The sequence below is a fragment of the Pseudochaenichthys georgianus genome, chromosome 6, assembly GCF_902827115.2.
Source record: "Pseudochaenichthys georgianus chromosome 6, fPseGeo1.2, whole genome shotgun sequence".
NCBI classification, from domain to species: Eukaryota; Metazoa; Chordata; class Actinopteri; order Perciformes; family Channichthyidae; genus Pseudochaenichthys; species Pseudochaenichthys georgianus.
In genome coordinates, this window is record NC_047508.1 from 32163764 (window position 1) to 32184771 (window position 21008).

At 40.4% G+C, this 21008-nt stretch overlaps 2 protein-coding genes across 2 annotated transcripts; one reads left to right on the forward strand and one right to left on the reverse strand.

The window, feature by feature from the left end:
- Window positions 1–863: 863 nt before the first annotated feature.
- Window positions 864–11397, reverse strand: caprin1b (cell cycle associated protein 1b). Its single transcript, XM_034085463.2, has 18 exons — window positions 11269–11397; window positions 10098–10254; window positions 9820–9884; window positions 9651–9737; window positions 9316–9551; window positions 9137–9219; window positions 5453–5641; window positions 5284–5336; window positions 5112–5195; window positions 4410–4589; window positions 4225–4333; window positions 4050–4111; window positions 3869–3961; window positions 3242–3388; window positions 2710–2863; window positions 2157–2321; window positions 1515–1621; window positions 864–1420 (listed from the first exon to the last, which is right to left on the reverse strand). The coding sequence occupies exons 2-18, from the start codon at window positions 10252–10254 to the stop codon at window positions 1334–1336; spliced, it is 2058 nt and encodes a 685-aa protein (XP_033941354.1). The 5' UTR covers window positions 11269–11397; the 3' UTR covers window positions 864–1333.
- Window positions 11398–16746: 5349 nt separating this feature from the next.
- lmo2 (LIM domain only 2 (rhombotin-like 1)) lies at window positions 16747–20409 on the forward strand. Its single transcript, XM_034084205.2, has 3 exons — window positions 16747–17248; window positions 18887–19102; window positions 19757–20409. Exons 1-3 carry the CDS (start codon window positions 17208–17210, stop codon window positions 19980–19982), a joined length of 483 nt encoding a protein of 160 aa, XP_033940096.1. The 5' UTR covers window positions 16747–17207; the 3' UTR covers window positions 19983–20409.
- Window positions 20410–21008: the final 599 nt, after the last annotated feature.

Sequence of the window (21008 nt, forward strand, 5' to 3'; positions counted from 1 at the left end):
CGTGTTTATTGGTTTGATTGATGTAATACTATATCCAGTTTTCACGTTTCAAAGTAGGGACTGGTGTTACTAGAAGGAGGAGGAAAGATCCTTTTGAATTCTGCCTGTCAGCATAGTTTAGGGGGGAAAAGCCCATTAACCATGTGCACCAAATGAGCACGCTGTGGTAACATACCTAGCAACCACAGCATGGACAATAGACTAGATTGATTTGGCTTTTTAATAAAACAGTTTGTCAGGGATTTGTTAGCATTACAAATAACATTTAGCCTAACAGTCAAAATACAATACAACACAAGTTCTTATTGTTGCTGTAAACAAATTACAGGTGATACGACATTTGAAAGGCAGCATGAGATATAGTAATTAAAATAAAAATGTGTGCACTCGTCACGTACGTACGGTGTTACACTAATCATTCACTTCAGCATAGTGCAGTCTAGTATCATTAGACTATAATTTACAGTCACATTTTAAAACATTGTATGTTATTGTTAATTGTTACTTAATAAATGTATTTTTAGGAACATAATAGCTAAATGTTTAAGTGCATTCACCTTTGAAAACTTAACCGCAGAGCTTAGTTTGGTTTGTTTCTCTATGTCTATAGGACTAAGGAAAACATTACTGGTTCAATTTTCATGATACTTGGTGCAAGTGTGTATCATGGGCCAAGGAAGAACACCTTACATTGTGGAAGATTGGGCTTACTGGAGGTCTGCGCTCTCTGGCCTTCCTAGTGGTCCTTTATGTTTAGCTGCATGTCTACATGTGTGCATTAACAACAATCTCCTTCTATGTGTAGTGTCCACACATCTGGCAAATTAAACTGATTCAGATTGAGTAACTGTACAGTGGAAAACTAAGGCTGAAGCATGGGTATGCAACACAACTTTATTGAAGCTCTTGAAGCAACATCAATTTACAAACAAGGAAACGGGAGCTCATTGAACATAAAAACGTTTTTTAGAAACCAAAATGACAGTAAAGAACCAAGAAGGGGAACAAACTCCCAAGGGTTGGACCAGCAGTGGCAGGTGCATTTTTTTATACAAAAAATAACTTATGAAATCTTTCAAGTTTACAGGAATATTGTAGCTCATGGCATGTGTAAATCGATGATTGGATTTACAGCTCAGCTTGTGTTTCAGACTTTAAACAATTTAATATTTCCAAATACCAAAGCAGAGTTTACTTTGATTTAAGAGACAGGAAAAATACCACTGATAAAGAACAAAAAAAAATAAAGAACATGAGTAAGCTGGGGCGAATGCGTTTTGGAATTTTCAGTGTGGTGCAAGTTAGTCAGTCACAGTCATTATGAAAGGCCTTTTCAGGATCGTATCGCCTGAGTGCTGCCTCTCGACACTCCTCTGGGTCCCTGACCCGCGCCGCGCTTGTAGTTCGGTTGGTAACCCTCCTGGAGTAACAGAGGGGAAAAAACCACATGTTAGAAACTACTCCCACAGAAAGCAAAGCCAACAGAGTGTGAGAACTGAAAGCTTCTTTCATACCCTCTGATAATTCCCGTTTGAGTAATCCCGAGGTGTGTTGAACTGAGTCTGTCCATAACCAGAGTTTTGAGTATTGGCGAAAGGAGGACGATATCCATCATAGCCACCTGAAAGAAGGAAGACTTGAAACTTCAAAAGCTTCTCCTGAAATGTATACCAAGTAAGCTCTGAACATTTTGACCCTTCAGACATGCATGCAATTCTAAATGTCTACAAGCATCTGGGTTACTTTGACATGTTAAAAAGACAGTTAAATTAATCTGAATGTAATCAAAATGCCTAAACTGAAAAGCAACACCAGTATGAAGTTACATAATTCAAGAAAAAAAGTGTTTAATAATTGTAAATTCTTGTCATTTTAAATGACAAAAAGGCAAAATATTTCTAATGAATAATAAAATCGATAGGGACATTTGATCTCACTGTGAGAAGGAGTACCATGCTAACAAAGATCATTAAGTGAGGCTTCAACATTTATTTAAAAAAATCTAAGTCAGCAATGCCATTTTTCCTGTAACGGTTCTGTTAAGTCTGACTTAAGCCATAATGTAATTGACACCTATGTCTGAATGACAAAAAGCCCTATCTTTAACAGATGAGGTGAATAAAGGATATGTTTGTGGCTGTAGGATGTGTTCCTACCTCTGAATCCGTTTGAGGAGCCTCTGTATCCGTTGATCATCCCCCTGGCATTGCGAGGTCCGCCGCGGGACATGCCTCTGCTGTTGTAGAAGGACTGGCCCTGCCTGGTGAAGCCCGGGCCCTGCTGCTGGCCTGCTGACTGGTCCTGGGAATGGAAGGCACCAACTACCAGAAAACATAGTGGGTGCCCCAAAACGGATGCAAGTCAATCTCCAGTATAATTTGAACACAGTATTTATTAATAAAAATAGAGTTAATTGTACCGACTACCCAGGGAAAGGTCAGAGAATTTAAATGAATGTCTGTATTTATGTATAATTTGCCAAGACTTGGAAGGAAAGGGGTAATGTATGTATGTGTATGTGAGCAGTAACGTCCAGATTTGAGTGGACTGTAAACTGAGGCGGGGGTGACTTTTATGTACATCTCCATGTATGTTGTGGAATAAATAAAAAGTTCTAAAAAAAAGAATAGAGTTAATGGTAACTTTATGTCAGGAAGACAAATCTTGCACGATCAATCCTGTAAGTACAAAATAAAAACATGTGCCCACCAGTCTGCAGCTGCTCTGCCTGCATCTCTGTCGGCTCCGTAGGATGCTGCGGCGGGCTGCTGAAGGCTGGGTTGTAGCTGTTCTGGTATTGGCTGGCCTGGATCAAAGCCTCTGTCTCATTAGCTGGCGGGACTGGGGCATTGAGGTTGAACACCTGAGGGGAGAACAAGGGCCACATTGTAGTGAAGCCAAAACCAGAGGAAAGGTAACAAGCTCATTAGGAGTAAAGTCCATTACTCATTACTTCCTGGATTCAGCGGCTTCACTTAAAACCCATACAACTGCAATATGATGAGAGAGCACACTTAAGGACTGCACTAACAATCCCTAATGATAGTCATTAGTGATATTTTTTATTCCACTGGCAGTGATGCACAAAGTCCTGGAAATGCATTTCTATCTGCTTGACAGGACACATTCTATTTGAGTACACTAAAAACACAAAATGCTTTAAATAGCAGTATTTCTGGATACCATGAACAACTATTGAGTAAGTTTGATGTTTCAGTAAGTGTCATCACAAGGGCCTTACTGTCTGCATTGACTGGAATGGTGCTGCGTTCACGTTGATGCCACTGCTGTGCGGAGCTTTGGAGACCGGCTGGAAAACTTGTGTTTGAGAGGCAGACGGGAGAGCTGTGGGGGGCGGAGGCTGCTCCGACGACAACGACATGGAGGTCTGACGAAGAGGAAAACAAGTTCAGAGGGTCACAACATTGTTCAAAGTCGTATATCATTTAAGTGCTGGTATTACAATGCAAATTCCAAGTTACATTCTCTTGGCAGGATCAAAAGAGAAAATGAAGATGTGATATTTGACAACTAAAGTCATGTCCTTCATTTTCCCCCTGGCTCTTATTTAAATAATACAGCTACCTACCATCACAGCCTTGCAAACAGGATATTTTACAGGCTTTTAGTTCATTAAGACTATTATTTTTTAGCCAACTGAATTCAGGACTGGTGCTGGTTCTCAGTTTGTATACTTATACAGTACTTAAAAGGACTATAAAAAACGTTTTAAACTTAAAATGTTGCAATTGTTGTTAAACAAAATAGTCTCAAGTAAGAAACGTTTCCTGATTGACAATCGGCTCAAATCTGATGATATACCCATCATTGTAAGAAGGGCTCTCACTCTTCACAGAGCATGGTTTACCTGGATGGGGTCGATGGTATCTGTTGGGGGTCGAGGATCTGGCGTGTGTGAACTCTGATACATGGGGGGCGGAGTTGGGGAAACAATAGGAACCTGGACACAGATATTAAACATTAAAACATATTCTCTTTCAAAGCATATTTAGCATGGCTACACAGTCAGTGTTCCAGGGTTGACTTACTTGTGTGGGCTCAGGCTGGACAGGAACAGAGTTGGGTTGCGATAGCCGGGACTCTGGGTGAACTAAGAAGATTTGAGCATTGCACCTTTAGTAAACCAGAAAAGTAATTTCAAGCTTTCAAATGTCATGTTTTTATACAAGATCACCAGAACTGGATTTCTCTTTATAACCATACCTGGAGGACACACCATCTGTGGTAAGTCCATGTTCTGAGTGGGTTTCATGGGCTGTGCTGAGACAATGGCGGGGTCAATGGGCTGTCCGTCAAACTCCAGCATGGAGTCCTGAGAGCAGAGGAGTGATGAGCACCGTGCTTAATGTCTAATGTCAACAGTCAATCGTGTTGAACAAAGTTCCCACCTGCATGAAGTTGTACGTTCCCTGCATCTGTGCCATTAGGTCCTTTACCACCTGCTTCCTGACCAAGGGGTCGTTTGGCGGCACAGGAGACGCTAAATTCAAGGGGTGGGTCTCCATAGCAACAGGTAAAACGGCAGGCTGCATAGGCGGCGGCTGTTGCTGCTGCAGTGCAGCGGCTGCCTGAGGGTTTTGGAGACAGAACAGATGAATTAGAAACATACAGGAAAAACAGACAACTTGTATAGTTAGTGCTTAATAGATATTACCTGTGGGTTTAAAGTCAGATCATTAAATAAGATTCAACTTGACTAATATCATAGTTTGTTCATTTAAACTTCAAAGCTGATAATGACATGTAATTGTTATTGCTGCAGATTTATAACCACGATTAATAATTGGTCAATATTGACAGTAATGTAAATGTTGACATTAAAATATATACATGAATAGTCATTGAAGTTGGAAAACCTCGCATGTATTGAACTTTAAAAAGGGATTTCCTTAAACTTTAATCAACTAAAAAGCAAACAAAAGTAGGTGAAAATAAATAGTTAAAGCAAACCACAAAGTAACACAAAATAATAATATATATTTATATATTAAAGAATGCAATCATAGCTAAAATCAGAAAAAAAAAAAAATCAGCAACACAAGATGAATAAATAAATGCAAATCCCAGAAAGAACCATCCCTGCAGCATACCTCTGTTTCCGTGGTCCACTCGTCCCCCTGCTCCTTCTCACTGCTGCTGTATGTGCCATCGGGAATGAACTGTCTGTTTATGAACTACAGGGGGAAGAAGAAACTATCAGCATAACGCTAGGAAAGAGTAGTAGCCCCGAGACCTGACTGGAAAGGGGGAAATGTATCTCACCTCTGTCGTCTCCACAGCAATGGGCTCTGTGAACTCCTCAATTATTTCTGTTTCTGTAAAGAGAAAAACTATTTAGAGAATGCAGCAGTGCTGATTTTATTGTTGCTTTATTACATTAGCATTTCAAAATAGAGTTTAATGCAGCATGACTTCAGAGACTAGTTAGTACCTGGATCAGCAGTCTGCTCTTCTGCTTCTGACGATTCAGCTACGGCTGAAGCTGCTGCCGAGGCTGCCACTTCCTCCTCCTCCTCTTCCTCCTCCTCCTCCTCTTCACACATGCCGTTTTGGTGAGATGGAACCCGGTCAAAGTACCCACTGAGCAGAACCTGGTCCAAAGTCTCTCTCAGAGCCTTGTCTATTAGAGGAATTACATCGTAAGCACATTATTGGAAAGAAATCCACACAATAAAACATCAATTAAAGTCAGGTCCACATGGTATTGGGGGGAGGCGAGGCGAAAGAGGCTGCTGTGTGTTCAGCTAGCTAGACTACACACACAGCACACTGTAGCAATCAAACTAAATACAGTGCTTTGAATTAGTCTGAAACTTTCATTGTATGCATGACACACAACAAAATTAAATACCAAGTTTAAAGGGAGGCAATGCTCATGACACGCATTTTTAAATAATTATCCTCCGATAAAACAGACCAGTCTCTGCCACTCTTTTTTTTTTAATCCGATGAGGTTATCAGTGATTTTAAGCTGATTAATTACCGAAATAACATCAACCCTGTGGGCGGCGCCATTTTGACGAGTCACATGACTTATTTTACAGGAAGTGACGTGAACTATGCGTTTGGTGTCGAGGACAAATTGACGTATGTGCTTTGTTCATGTTGTTTACTCTAGTTACTCACAATTCTATTGAAATATGCCTCATTGTATCGCGAAACATTGCCACAATTCGGATAGGAACAATCCACGGAATGCTCGGTTCCATCTATTGCCAACGGGTAAGCGTAGGAAGTACGTTCGGAGGCAGTGGCTAGCGAAATGTGCTCGGCCCGAACCGAAAGATCCACAGCGAACATTTCAAGTTTCCGGACGACTACTCTGAGAGAATGATGAAACATAAAATGGGATTTATTAATCAACCATTACTTAATGGGGATGCAGTGCACTGCCAATGCCAGCCAGTGTAAGCACATTACGCAGCAGACTTTACTTATTGTTTACTACGTAAGGAAGCAGAAATTGCAGGACCCAGAGCGGACAGCAGATAACGGGATTGCAGTTTTATTGTTTATAGATTATCAGAACATTTCAAAGGGGACACAGTCACATTGGATATTAACCTATGGATTATCTACATCATCGTTTTTATCGTTGTAATGCCATTGAAGACCAGGCAAAGACGAAGGTAAGCCATGTTAGCCTAGCGCATGTTAGTACCTAGCGCCACTTGTTTTGATGTACGCTTTGTTGATAACGTCGCGAGTTTGTATCTTTCAGTGGTGAGGTGAGCACCGTTAGATTCTGTGTCTTTACGATCATAAACGATGTGTTGGATGTGCAGCTGGGATAAGTAATAAGAGAGCTAGGAGTGATTTTCGGTGCAGTAATAGGTTAGCATTTTTCGCTCTGGGCTAATTCAGAGGCTCACTGTTTTTTTTGAAGAAAAAAATGAAAAAGATCAGTTAAATTAGTTTTTTCCCCATTATATGGATATAAAATAGTCATAGTTTATTAAATATTAAGGTTCCTTAGACGTTGTTTCCTGCAAATGACGCGATTTCGGCCCCGGAACCGGGTCCGTGGGGCCTAAGAGGATAACAGAGTATGTTTTTTTTTTTTTTTAAAGTTGTATTTGGATGGAATGAATACCTATAGTGATAATTCAAAGTAAGACCGCCTGGAATTTATTTTTCTAAACTTCTTCCTCAGCTGACGAGTCCGAACTCAAATACTCCGCCATGTTTTCATCGAATGAGCTGTTTCTGTGTTTACAAAGTGAACGCATAGATGACGACACAATCTAGTTTTTCGGATCATGTGACTACTGAAAATGGCAAAAATGGCAGCTGCCTGACGGAATATACAGGTTTTGCTAAAAAAAAGAGCTATAAAATCATTATTTACCGGGGAATATCGCTGATTTCTTCAGGGTATGGTTTAAACATAATGTTTCACTAAATACTGAAGTTTTTATTAACTATCTAATGACTGGAGCCTTCCTTTAACGACTCACAATCAAAGACAAGCTTTATCAGGACAGTGTGGGTATGGTTTGATCGGATGTACCGTACTCTTCGGACTATAAAGCGCACCTGCATATAAGCCGCAGCAGCTAAATTGTCCGTCTGCCTTGCTCTCGTTCTGTCTCTCGGTTCCACTTTTACTTTGGCGCGCTACCTGTCTCACTCTTTTCCGGCCTCCAACTTTTCCTGCTGGAGCCCGCCGCTTAAAGGTGGCGGGCGCGGACCGGTCATAGAGCCCATAGTGTTAAAGGTGGTTAATTTTACCTGTAAAATCCATAGATTTAGGAGGTTCCCTAGTGGCCGTTAGCTGTACAAAAAAAATGGGGGGAAAAGTAACGGCTTATAGTACGAAAAGTACGGTAATTGCGAGTTATCCAACAACAAAAGCAAGCAACCCTGTGACTGCTGACATATTTTGCTTAATCCTGATGGATGCACGAATGTTAAGGGAAATCACTTTTCCCCCAAAACAACAATATTGAATGTGAAAGCACCAAAACATTTAAATACATACATCTCCATACTGGAAGAGTCAAAAGATGAACTAAAAACTAATTTATGATCAAAGAAATCCAGGGCCTAAATGTCCTTAATGGCTGACTAAATCGATAAGAAATATGCTACTTTAACAATCAATACCAAGTCATTCAACAACCATTACTTCATTCACTAGAAAACCCATCAAGCCTTTAAGCTAGCTCAGGCCTTTCCACGTTTAGCTGTTCAGGAAGAGCAGGTCAGTGTTACTTCCTCCACTGCCTCATGCTTCAGGCCAAGCTGTCTGTTGCTGCCTTAAAAAGAATCAGCCTGAGTCACAAAGTAAGACATCCTCCTCACTGAGGGGAAAGCCTTGGCTGGTGTCACTACAGTGAACTGGGTCACAAGTATCCTAATGTGGCTCCGGAGATCTGACCAGTGGAACCACAGGCCACTGGCACCCTGCCCCCCCGCTGCTGAGTCAGGAGCAGCCCTCTGGCTCGGCCCACAGCAGAATGCAGCAGCCCTGAGGCCAGAGCGCTGAGAATGCAAAACATCAATTTCCCCAAGGCCTGATTACTCGCATCAGAACACTGCACACATGCTGCATTCACAAAATACAATATATACTGGGCTACATTAACATTAACATAGAGCCTACAGTACTTTATAACAAGAAGGTCTTGTTCAGAGCGTTAGCTTACTTATTTTGGGATTACTTGAACGTTTCCAAGAAATTACTTGCAGACAGTTTCATCACATGGAAAGTCTTGCTAATGACTGCTGTGTCACCAACCATCTGACTAAATGTTCTGCCAACAATTGTCATCACCAGCTGGGAATCTTAATAAAGCAAGTATTACTTAAATAATGCATCCCTTTTTATGCTAACTCAATATGTTACCTTTCAGTAGGGCCGCTACTTGTTATTACTTTGAATGAATGTCTTCAGATCGCTTGTTTGTGCCGCGGATGTTCTATCACCATCATCGTAAAATATAGTTAATGATTAACTGATTATCAATGAAGTTCATTTTCTGTTTGAAGATACAGAACATTTGAGCTGGTAAATTGGGTGTGCTCGAAATAGTTAGCCTGAGCAATCATTAACCAAAATATCAAGGTCTTCTGCTCGCAAACAATCATAGGCTCCAAGTTAAATGTCACTTACACGTTGTTCCAACCACAGCCTTGTCTCTCCCGTCCAGCAGATCCCAGAGGTGCACCGATGCTTCTTCGTACTGGTCAACCAACCTGCAAGTGATAAGATACAGATTCTCTTGTTTACAACAACCAAAAAAAGCTTTTTTTCATATTAACTCTATCTAGATATCAATGCCTCAGTTCTACCTGATGTTTTGGTCACGGTCTGGCCCCACCAGTTTATAGAACTCATCAAAGGATGCGAGGTCTGCATCCGTCAGCAGAGATCCGCTGACGCCCTGCTTCAGGTCCTGCCGCACCGCGTCCTCTCCCAGCCGGTCCAGCAAGAACTGCAGCTCCAGAATTGTCTTCAGCCGCTTCTGCTCGGCCTCCTCCCGCTGAAGCTGTTCCCTCCGCGCAGTCTTTTTCACCGCCTTCTGGATCTAATGATAATATACATGAGCCACAAAAAGTTACTATAAGTCAGGTCCAACATCACTCTTGAGGTGAAATTGAACAAAAACTAAAAATGTCATACTTACATCTTGTCCCAGTGTCATGAACGTCTTCTGCAAATCTCGGCCGAATTCTAAGTTATGCATGATTTCCTGGAATTTGGAGAGGGCCTCCTAATAAAACGCAAAGGAAAAAGTAAGAATGACAGGATTATTCGTGCTAATGTACAGAATTATAAGGCTTCAGTGCACCCACCAGCTGGTCCTGATTCAGATTTTCCCCTTTATCCTTCCTGACTTGATAGTCGTCCAGTTTACTCTGTAACAGAAGATCCAAAATGCAGCAAATTCTTAATATGTTAGTACATATTAAAAGTAAAGATAATCTTCTCGTCAGTGATTTAGTTTTTCAAGGGCACTTCAGATATCAGTTACAGATTGCTTCTGAGTGAGACACATGTCATGCCACAACATTAAACACAACAGCATGTCCACATGTTGTTATGAGGAAGCGTCTGGAACAAAAGCTTCACCTTTTCTTCTCCATGTTGCGGACCTTCTTGTCGAGTACACAAAGCACTTGCTTCATGACTTCAGGCTGTCCAGCAAAATTACCCATTGACCCTGGAGCGGATCCCACATCTGGGCTGGCAGACTGCATGGTCCCGTTTGCATTAATCGCTGAGGGCATCTATAGATGAAAATGTGAAAAATTAACTTATGGCGATAGCATAGATATGATATGCCTACATCTATTTAGAAATAACTTAAATTCATGGACAAAGGATTCATTTGACATAAGTGTAATCAGCATGATATGTAAAATGTCAACACTGTAGATACAATTGTTAAAAATCACAAACTCATAAACAGTCCAAAATCTAAAGGGAACAGTTTGAAATGAAAACAAAAATAAAGAAAAGCCCAATTGATTGTGATTGTTTCTCAAAAGTGTCCTGATTATTCAATGAGTTAACTAACGGTAAGTGTTACATGAAGTAATGTTAGATTGCATGATACAGTGGGCCTAGATAAAGTGAATGACAAAGAACCCACGACTCAAATATCACAGAGATTTCCTGTGTATTAAGAATAGCAAACATTTTAACGAATGGAATAACGAAAGTGATACAAGTGATTGAGGTGGGATTTAATAGCACGAACAAAACAGTAACGTTACAGTAAAGTATGACTGGTAGAACATTACATTAATAGTTTTTACAGAACAATTAAGGTCGATGTTGCCAGTGTTTCAGATTTGGAGGCACAATCACATATGTATTTCTGACGCTGGTTATACATATGAAATTAAGCTTCCGAATAAAAAAACTATACAAGTTCCAGTATATTCCTCACCCTCAGAAACCCATTCATCACAGCAACTGGCTAACTTTAGTCCTACTCTTTGAACCCCACATTTCTCCTTAGTTAACCTAATTATGTCCCCTATAGCTGCAGCTACACAGCTGTATCTTCGGCTCCCAGCTCCTTGGACCAGTCAGCCCCGACATACGGTCAGGTCGCCGGTGTTATCTGAGGTCTGGTAAAATGGCCCTCCACACCACCGTTAGCACAGACCGTTGACTTAACGTTAGCATCTTCACGCATTGCTAGCTCGGTTTTCTTGTAGCTTCGGCGACGCGTGCTAACCAGCAGCCGGTCGGGAGCCGCGTTCCCCAGGCAACAGGACTGAAGATGTACCCACCTTTATGCTATGTATCCAGAAGGGAGCTTGCTAGTGAAATGTAGGAAACGGCCAAGTTGTTATTATTGTTGTTGTGTTGCTTTATTTTCTCTTTTACTCTAGTGTGGGATCCGCCCCGCCGGCCTCACCGACAACTGAGACGGTGCGAAAGACGGAGAAACTCTTTATAAAGGCGAAGCTCCGTTTTTAGGCGTCAAAGACATGCCTGCATATATAAACCATAAATACTAAATCCCGAAAGAAGGTAGGATTAATAATAACCTCACTTTCAAATATAACACAAATATCAATTTAAATGTTTAATAAATAATCAACCTTGTCACATTTAAACATAAGGATGTGATATTTATAGTCAGGCAAAATAGTCAACAGCCTCTTGGCAGGAAACATGCACAATCATTAGCTTTGATTAGGCATCTCTATACTATGCCATAAACTCCACATTATAAAAAATGTACATTGTAAAGGCCCTATCCATGTGCCATATACACATATACAGTGTGTATACATGGCAATACAAGACTTTGCTATCTTTTGCACGTTATTTTGAAGTTCAAGTTCAGTGGCTGGTTTTTTCTGAAGATGCTTGTCATTTACACTTATTGGTTAAGGTTTAATAACTTATTTGAGAAATATTAGATTGCTGGTTGTAAAACAATCAGATCCAAAGTACACATCCAGAATGATACTATAATCCAACTATATATATTGTAAAATGATAGTCCATGAATAATAAAGGTACATTAAATGCATTTGTAAGCTGGTCAAAAGGTTGTTTTGGATAGATAGGCAGGGGCCCGAGGACCACACAAATGAACGGAAAGTGAGAGTCAGAAAGATGTATGGCCGTTTGAGTTCTGCCCCTACTGGAGAAATGAAGGCAACATTTACCACAAAAAGACTGCTTGCAAAGTTGCCAGTGTGAAATCCCACACCATGCGGGGAAAATAAGAGCCCAACTTGTAACACTTTATGTATACAATACATATACATTACACTGACAGAACCTGCAATAGTAAACATATAATTGTATATTGAAGAGCTGCAGTTGACAGGGCTGTCCTAGTTTGACTTAAGCATGTTAAGGTGTCAAATTAACAAGTAGACCAAATATCAGTAGAGATTACATTTTGCATTGCATTTTCAAGAACTAAGATTAACTCCAAATATATGTTATGTCAGTCTTGATGTGCAGTATGTATTCCCTAATCCATTGTTCAAGTTTAGAACATAACAAACACATTTCAATCTGCACAAATCCATCGGCATCTCTGTTGTCTTGACTTCAAGTTAATAAACTCTGATGTAAACTTTAATGAAAGAAAAACCATTCAATTCTGATGTGAAATTATATTGTATAAGGGTTTTTGTCAGCACTTGAATAAATGGAAGAACAGTAGGTGGCAGTGAAGCTCAGCAATATGGCAGTGAAGCTCAGCAATATGACAAACACTGAAAGAGTGGAACTGTACTCACAGATTAGGTTTAGTTTATGCACATCCCCTAGCCCTGATATGTGTGGAAATTCTGCAAATGTTTTTATAAACTAATTTACCATTATAAGGTACACACACACACACACACACACACACACACACACACACACACACACACCACACACACACACACACACACACACACACACACACACACACACACACACACACCACACACACCCACACACACACACACACACAACACACACACACACACACACACACACACACACACACACACACACACACACACACACACACACACACTTTATTTCTGAGCACAGACTTTCCATCAGTATTTAAAAAGGGAGCAAGAAGAATGTGAGACCAGCTTTCTTTTGTTTTACCGAATACAGGAAGCAGTTAACATGGCTGCACAGTGTTTTGATTGCACTGTTCCACTGAAAGTGTTTTCTTTTAGGGATAATACTGATTATGGGAGGATCCCAAGGGTAAGTGAAGCTCCCTTTCAATGAGTGACTAATTTCCACAGCCTGCTGTATTTCAATCAAACAACAACACTGAACACAGTCCACCAGCCATTTTATAAAGAATTCCAGGGTGTTTCCTCGTCTGACCTCTGACCTTTACACCTTGGCATTTTAGAATGTACAATGAATCCCACAGTTTGAGACTCTTATTGAAACCCATGTGGTAACATTTCCATCTTTGAAGATCCGTGGGAGAAGAGCAAACCAGTTCCAGTTATCACTTCACTTCAAATTAAGCAGGAAGTGGTCAGCTTTGCTATTGCTGTTACAGCCTTATGCTATCAAATTGTCAACAATACATCCAGAGTCCCCTTAAACCAGGAAATGGCCTGCAAATTTGGGCAAATAGTCCATGTATAGATGTATTGATTACCATCTTTGTTCCACTAATATTTAGGAGATCTTTTAAGATCTCTAATGAGTCAGCAAGATGGTAGATATTGGTTGTACATCCTTCAAAAGCCTTGTTATACTTAGTAGACAAACTTGTAACAAATCCACAATATTTGTTGAATAATGAGGAATAGCTCTTTAGTATGAATCTGTTGCTTAGTGCTGACACTCACTTTCCAGCTGCCCTCAAATTCCACACTGCTTTCAACTCCATAATGCTCTCAGTACCAAACAGGCAAAACAGGAAGCTGGACACGAGTGACTCCACTTCCCAAAAAGGTTGTCTACACTTTAACCGTTTGCTCCCCAAATTCTACCTTAGATAGACATAATAGATATAGTAGATGATCAACACGGAAAAACTGATCGTGTGCACGTGTGGCCCATGACATAACATTACATATTTAGACATTTTAGAATTGAGACCATGACGCTTGCACCAGCTTTCGGTGACATTTTAGGAAGACTAAAAACAGAGATAAGGGTTTGTACCACTTAATGACAACAAGCGTGTTTTTATGGTGCGCTGTAAGCGTGTGACTGTATCATACTGAACCATCTGGAGCCGACCCCGTCTATCTGAGAGCATTGAGAGGTGGTGCCATCATGCATGGGAGGGAGTGGGTAGGAATGTGAAGGCAGTGTGCACCAACCCCCAGGAAAGCTCCATCTCTGCTGCCAGTTGCACATCCTCTGGGCCTTCTCAGTCAACTCCACAGGAAGTAGTGGATGACTTGGGTGTCTTATCAGAACTGACTTTCTCTTTGCTTGTTTCTCATCTATCATAAATGTGTTCTTCAGCCTTGCAATCACATGACACTGTGGAGGTTTCATGGTACCAATGTGTACTTTTGAATAAGCTTTTCAAACACCACAGTTGTGTTACGTGTACGAAGACTTCTGTGCAAACAAACACTGTTAAGATGCCAACAATTCTAGGATACTAATATGTCAAGCTGAATTTCAACAAGGAATTATGCAAAAATACATTTAATGCAATCGTACAGAAGACTGTTGATAATGATGCAGGGTGGTATAGCTCCCGTGCTGACAAAAGCTCATATGCCATGTGATCAAAATGTTGCTGTTTTATCTTTTTTTATTTAGGACATTTACATTGAAAGTTCATTATATTTAAGAAACAGCAGTAAAAAAAAAAAACTCTCTACAAGATCCATTCCTTAGCTAATTTTCCTTAGTGGATGTATAATAATTATGAAATATCTTGTAGGCAAGGCAAGGCAAGTTTATTTATATAGCACTTTCAACACAAGGCAATTCAAAGTGCTTGTAGACATTCATATTAGCCTTTTTGTGAGCACGTTTGGGGCTTGGCTAACAATTGAACATGAGTAAAACAGTGTGATACCACTTAAAGCTCCAGAAGACCATGTAGGGAGAAAAATGAACTACAAATATACATTTGTATGCCAATATGTACAAGAGGTCCTTAAAAGCTAATACAAAAATTGGTATTTGAACCTATCCATGAAAAATGGGCAATTTGCTTCCACTAAGGGAGGTTTTGTGACATAAGGAAAAGCTTAAGATCAGAAGAAGAGTGGACATTGTGTTGAGTTCTCTATTGGAGAAGTTAGCGTTAAAGATTGTGGCATTTTTATTAGTTAGGACTATAAGCAACCAGAGCTCTTGCACTGTGCTGTTGTGTTGAGACAGTACGAGAAAACCTTGAAAGGTTTTCATTTGGAGGATATGTATTCAGAGTTTTATCTCTAAGCTGCTCTGCTTTTTTGTGTGTTGGCCACAGCACAGCATGCTCACCTTGCTCCTGGGCCCTCTCTGCTTGGTACCTGTCCAGAGAGCCCCACACCGCCTCAACCACTGTCTAGCCCAGGGATGCACATTAGAGTTTTCCTGCAATCTTCCTCGGTTGCATCTGGTTGAGTGTCTGGACTGTGGCTGCTGGAGGTGCTTTATCTCTCTGCCCAGTCCAACTGCTGCCTGTGTCCCTCCCCTCCTGAGGCCTTGGCAGCAGATAAGAGGAATAGCCCACAGCAGCTCTGGTTTTGAAAAGGAAAGGCTGTGTGAGAACAAAAACTATGTAGAAATATCATTCATTTCTTTCTTACAGAGACAACATAAAAATCTTATTTGGGGTTGTTTAATATAATTTATTTTCTCTCCTCTATCAGTTTACCCTGACCCTGTAATACAAGAGTTCTGAAAAATAAGTTAAACTCATAGAGGCGGAATAATTATATATTGGAAACTGATCTTAACAGTGGTAGAATGTAACTAATTAACTAAAAAAACTGTATACATACAGTATACGTTATTGTACCTTTTTATGTTATTTCTCTCTCTCAAGGACATTTCAGGTTAAAATAGCACCTGTGTGAAAACTGTGTGGTCGTGCTTAAAATTCAAGTTTCAAGGCTTTTATTTTCATGTGTGAATAGCTATAGTGTAGTTATGACAATGAAAATCTTAGGTCACAGGCTCCTCCAACAGTGCAACACAATAAAACAGATAAATAAAAATAAAATAGAATATCATAGAAACAGAATATGATAGAAACCGTGCAGAATAGTCTATACAGTAATTAGAATATTGATATTAGGCCAATATGAAATATGTGAGTTGCAAACAGGTGAATGTTATACGTTCAAGAGTTCAGGCGTTTAACAGTCTTATGGCCTATGGGATGAAACTGTCCTGGTGGTTTTAGACCTGATGCTGCAGTAAATAAAGTTAAACACGTGTTTTGTATTTAAAATCAAAGTTACTAATGATTTTAACTTTCAAATATAAGTGTGAAGTAATACCTTTCCTAGTAAATTACCTATATTGAGACATTGTTTGCAACACAATGAATATGTATTAGAAAGTGGGCCATACTAAAAGTCTATCATCTGAATTGCTGTTTTTCTAAGGAAAGTAATGAGAGGCACTGTAATTACCGAGAAAATACACGAGTGGCATGTAGCCTACTAATCATGCCACTCGTTATCATTTGACCCATCGGCACGTTTCATTAGCAAAGCAAATAATGAACTCATTAGTCTCAGACACGACCCAACCCCCCTCCGGACAGACCAGCCGGGTTTAGCTGTCGCTTTAAGACTGATTTCCCCCCATTGTCAAACAGTCGTGAGCAGGAAGAGGGAAACGAAAGCAGAGAGCGAGGGGCCCGACGTATTTAAACACGATGCTGCTGCTGCTGCCTCTCAGTAACCGGGACCGGAGGAGGAACGTCTCTGCAGCCCGATCACTTAAAAACACGCACCCACACGGAGATCATCACAAGTGACATTTTAGATCCGATTGTTGCAGTCTCATTGACAGTGTGAGAAGTCGCTGCAGGATGAGACTTGAGAGTCATGCAAGTGTCACCGCGGGTGATCGCCTCAGGAAATGATGACAGTGTCCTCCATCATCGCTTAGCTCAGAGAGAAATTGTTTTGTCTTCGGCCATTTCTGCAGGACTGTGTTCATTTAACAAAATAAAGGGCTGCACTGGCGTCTTGGAGACTGGAGAGCAAGTGTCTTTGATTCAGCTGCACAGGTGTGGACCCCAGCTGGACATCATATCTGAGACATGTCCTCTGCTATAGAGAGGAAGACCATGGAAGCTAATGAGTAAGTAGATTATGTATAATTTGATAATGTTTGATGCAGCCTATATATTTTAGGAGGCATCATTGTTGTGACAGCCTGTCTCACGTGCATTATCAGCAGATGGCTGACAGCATGTGTTCAGGATTCTCCAGCTGGGGCAAGATACAATTATCCAGAACATGTCCAAGGGCAGATTGTGAAATGTTTGTATAATGGGAGTATTGGCAACAAAAAGTTAACCGTTAACCAGAACAACTGAAGTGTTACAGTATTTAAACCCAGCTTATTTTATAAAGAATTGTTTGAGGCAAAATGCATTTAGAGGTCTTCTCCCATAAAAGCAGCTGCCTGTCAGTGGGTAAATACTTATAAAATGTTTATTGAAACAATCAAACACACAGACATTAATTCTAATTTATACTGTATTGATTGACTACTTTGTCAACTTTTGAGATGATGCACAAGTCATGTTGATTATTAGCATTTGATGAATTGAAGGGTTCTTGGGTTGGATTATTTCACTAACCATCATATATTTATCAAGAGTTGGAACAGACCGATACAGAACATATCTGTATATAGAATAAGATGATTTTAACAAACGTAATGCCTTAAAGGTAGGGTAGGTAAGAATGGAGAAACCAGCTCGAGTGCACTAGAATTTGAAAGTACGCAGCCGAAAAAAATCTGCCCCTTCCTTCAGACTTCCTCACAGAGCCCCTCCTCCAACACACACGAACGCGCACATGACCAATGAGGGCACGGGATAAATGTGTGCACCAGATGGAAGGCTGACAGGCATGTAGGCCATCCAGTTACTTTAGCCGGGCCAGCTCAGATGATTGGTCGTGCTTTTTACAGCGCCATGGCTTCGCAGATGAATTTTATGTATTTATTGTCAAAGCATTTAATGTATTCATTGCTATCAGGATGTTAAGAGCATTCCATGGAATACAAGTGTTTCTGAAGTGATTTATACCCCACCTTTAAGGAGTAAACAACATTTTAGTTTTGAGGGGTTAAAGGTGGGGTAGGTAAGTTTCAGAAACCAGCTCGAGATCGCTAGAATTTGAAAATACACAACCGGAGAAAATCTGCCTCTTCCTTATAGAGCCCCTCCTCCAACACACACGAACGCGCACATGACCAATGAGGGCACGAGATAAGTTTGTGCCCCGATGGAAGGCTGACAGGCAGGTAGGCCATCCATTGTACTTTTTACAGTATTACGGCTTCTACAGATGACATTTTTTGTCAAAGCACTTAAGATATTCATTGCTATCGGGATGTTAAGAGCATTCCATGGAATATAACAAAAAGTGTATCTCGAGCCGGTTTCTGAAACTTACCTACCCCACCTTTAATAACGTACAATTTGTTATTTGGCTATATTACTTAATAATATCCAATGGCTCCCTCAGGTGGATGGCATCAAACTGCAATTGAATACGGATGTAATGGACAGATTAGAATTAGTGGACCGATAAATGGAAGTGCAGGATCATTTTGTCCTCAGTCTGGGCTGCTCTTAAAATCTGAACAAATTAACAATAATCTCCCAATCAGTTTCTAGTTAACAAAGTAATTACATACATTGAGTATTTAAGAAAACAATCATTTGGTGCATCCCTACAATGTTATATTTGTCTTTATCTGTAGGGAGCCGGTGGATGAAGTCCTCCAGATGCCCCCCTCTCAGCTGACGTGTGGTGGGTGTCAGCAGAGCATCGGGGACAGGTTCTTCCTGAAAGCCATCGAGCAGTACTGGCATGAAGACTGCCTGAGCTGCGACCTGTGTGGCTGTCGACTGGGGGAGGTGGGCCGCCGCCTCTACTTCAAGCTGGGGAGAAAACTTTGTCGGAGAGACTACCTCAGGTTGGTCCAATAATGTCGTAGGATCCTGATTTTAAAATGCAGGTTGTTTGTAGCAGGCATGTATTCACATTTAATCCAATGAAAAGCCAACAAGGAAATGCATAATATCAAAAGTCTGATATTCCTCTCTGTGCCATTTTAGACCTCCATTGTTGTCTACTCAACTAAACTATTTAAAAAACATCAATAAGCCACATTGTTACAACACGTGACATGTTTCCTTACTAGGTTGAACATAAGCTCTTATTATATATAATATTGCCAAGCTCACCCTTTAAGAAATGTGGGAAACACTCTCCATTTTATACAAACATGTTGATATGATTCAGGGAACAGCTGGATTACTAACCAGGCTAAGTTTGCAACACATATTTGAGGTTTGGTAGTTTTCAGAAATATTTTTGCATTATGCAGGATCACCTCATCCTGTGGGCCTGTCTTATAAAAGGTGCAGCCCAAGCATTCAAGACATTTATAATTATTATAATGATTCTTTTATTCTGTCTTTTATGTAATGAAGTGATTTAAAACCATGTATTATAAAGTCAGGCTAAAAGATGTAAACGCAGTGAAATGGAGACTCATGGACTCCTTAAAGTATCCAGTTTTCCATCTTTTTCTCAGTATAATCTTTATGTCTCATCGTCCATTCAGGCTGTTTGGTCAGGACGGTCTCTGTGCGTCCTGTGAGAAGAGGATTCGAGCGTTTGAGATGACGATGCGTGTGCGGGACAAGGTTTACCATCTGGAGTGCTTCAAGTGTGCCGCCTGCCAAAAGCACTTCTGCGTGGGTGACCGCTACCTGCTCATCAACTCAGACATTGTGTGCGAGCAGGACATCTTCGAGTGGACCAAACTCAGCAACAGCAACATGATTTAGCAGAGTGGTTTGGTCAACATGAGGGAGCAGCACCCTGCCTTTCCCACTTGCTTTAAAGTGGAGGAACTGACATTTTGCAGCCTGTGCAGGCTGTATCATGCATCATTCATAGTCAGAGTCAGCAGCTTTGCATTGCTGTCTACTGGAGACTGATGAAGACTGCACCAGCAATAACAAAAAAGGTTGATCCTTAAATGCAAAACCAGGCTTATATACTGGTAATACTTAAACATGCAATAATGATTGTTTGTTATACACACTAGAGTCTTATAACCTTAGCAATGAACACAAATAAAATGTTGAGTTCAAAATTCAAGTTTCTATGGTCTTAAACTGTTTGAACACCTCAGTCTCTGAAGTGATCAATAGTAATTTATAAAGGTTTTATTTAATAAATTGCAATTTCCTGAAACCTTCCTGAAAAGAACTGTGTAATTTGATTGTAATCAATGTAATCAATCAAGCTTAATTCTTCATAGATGTTACATTTAATGTGTTCCTGCGGACAAGCTAACAGCTAACCTGATGCAATGACTGACTTTACTTCAAACCAGTGGTTCTCAAACTTTTTCTGCCAGGCCCCCCCTTTGGAGAAAAAAAAAAGTCGGGCCCCCCCGACACAAATAGTCACGTAATGGGCCAAGTTAACATTTATTAAAAATACATCAATGTGAACGTGAACATTCCTTTAGAACAGTGATAATAAAACAATGCTCCATAAGTCTGTGTGCTCAACAAAATAAATACATAATACAACTATGCAATCCCTTTGCTAGAACAATAAGTTATAATACTTTGCAATCTGTGCAAAAAAATGAAAAGAAAGAAAATGCTGATATTTGGCAAAAAAGTGTGTCTTATCACAGCATTAGTGGCTGCATGAGCCTGTTTTGCACTGCACATTTCTTCAAAACGGGGTTGCAGGCTCAGTGGCGGCACCAGAGATTTATTTTGGGGGTGCTGTGGGGTAGCTTGACGTTTCATAGAGGGTGCTCAAACATTTAGGGTTTCCCATTAATGTACCGG

What these genes read in the sequence shown, in the direction of transcription:
- caprin1b (XM_034085463.2), bottom strand. Translation starts at nt 10,254, where the DNA reads ATGCCCTCAGCGATTAATGCAAACGGGACCATGCAGTCTGCCAGCCCA. An exon ending in GAACGTACAACTTCATGCAG is followed by an intron (nt 4,334 to 4,409) that starts GTGGGAACTTTG and finishes CTCTGCTCTCAG; the next exon opens with GACTCCATGCTGGAGTTTGA. An exon ending in GGCAGAGCAGCTGCAGACTG is followed by an intron (nt 2,322 to 2,709) that starts GTGGGCACATGT and finishes GTTTTCTGGTAG; the next exon opens with TTGGTGCCTTCCATTCCCAG.
- lmo2 (XM_034084205.2), top strand. Translation starts at nt 17,208, where the DNA reads ATGTCCTCTGCTATAGAGAGGAAGACCATGGAAGCTAATGA. An exon ending in AAGACCATGGAAGCTAATGA is followed by an intron (nt 17,249 to 18,886) that starts GTAAGTAGATTA and finishes CTTTATCTGTAG; the next exon opens with GGAGCCGGTGGATGAAGTCC. An exon ending in TGTCGGAGAGACTACCTCAG is followed by an intron (nt 19,103 to 19,756) that starts GTTGGTCCAATA and finishes TCGTCCATTCAG; the next exon opens with GCTGTTTGGTCAGGACGGTC.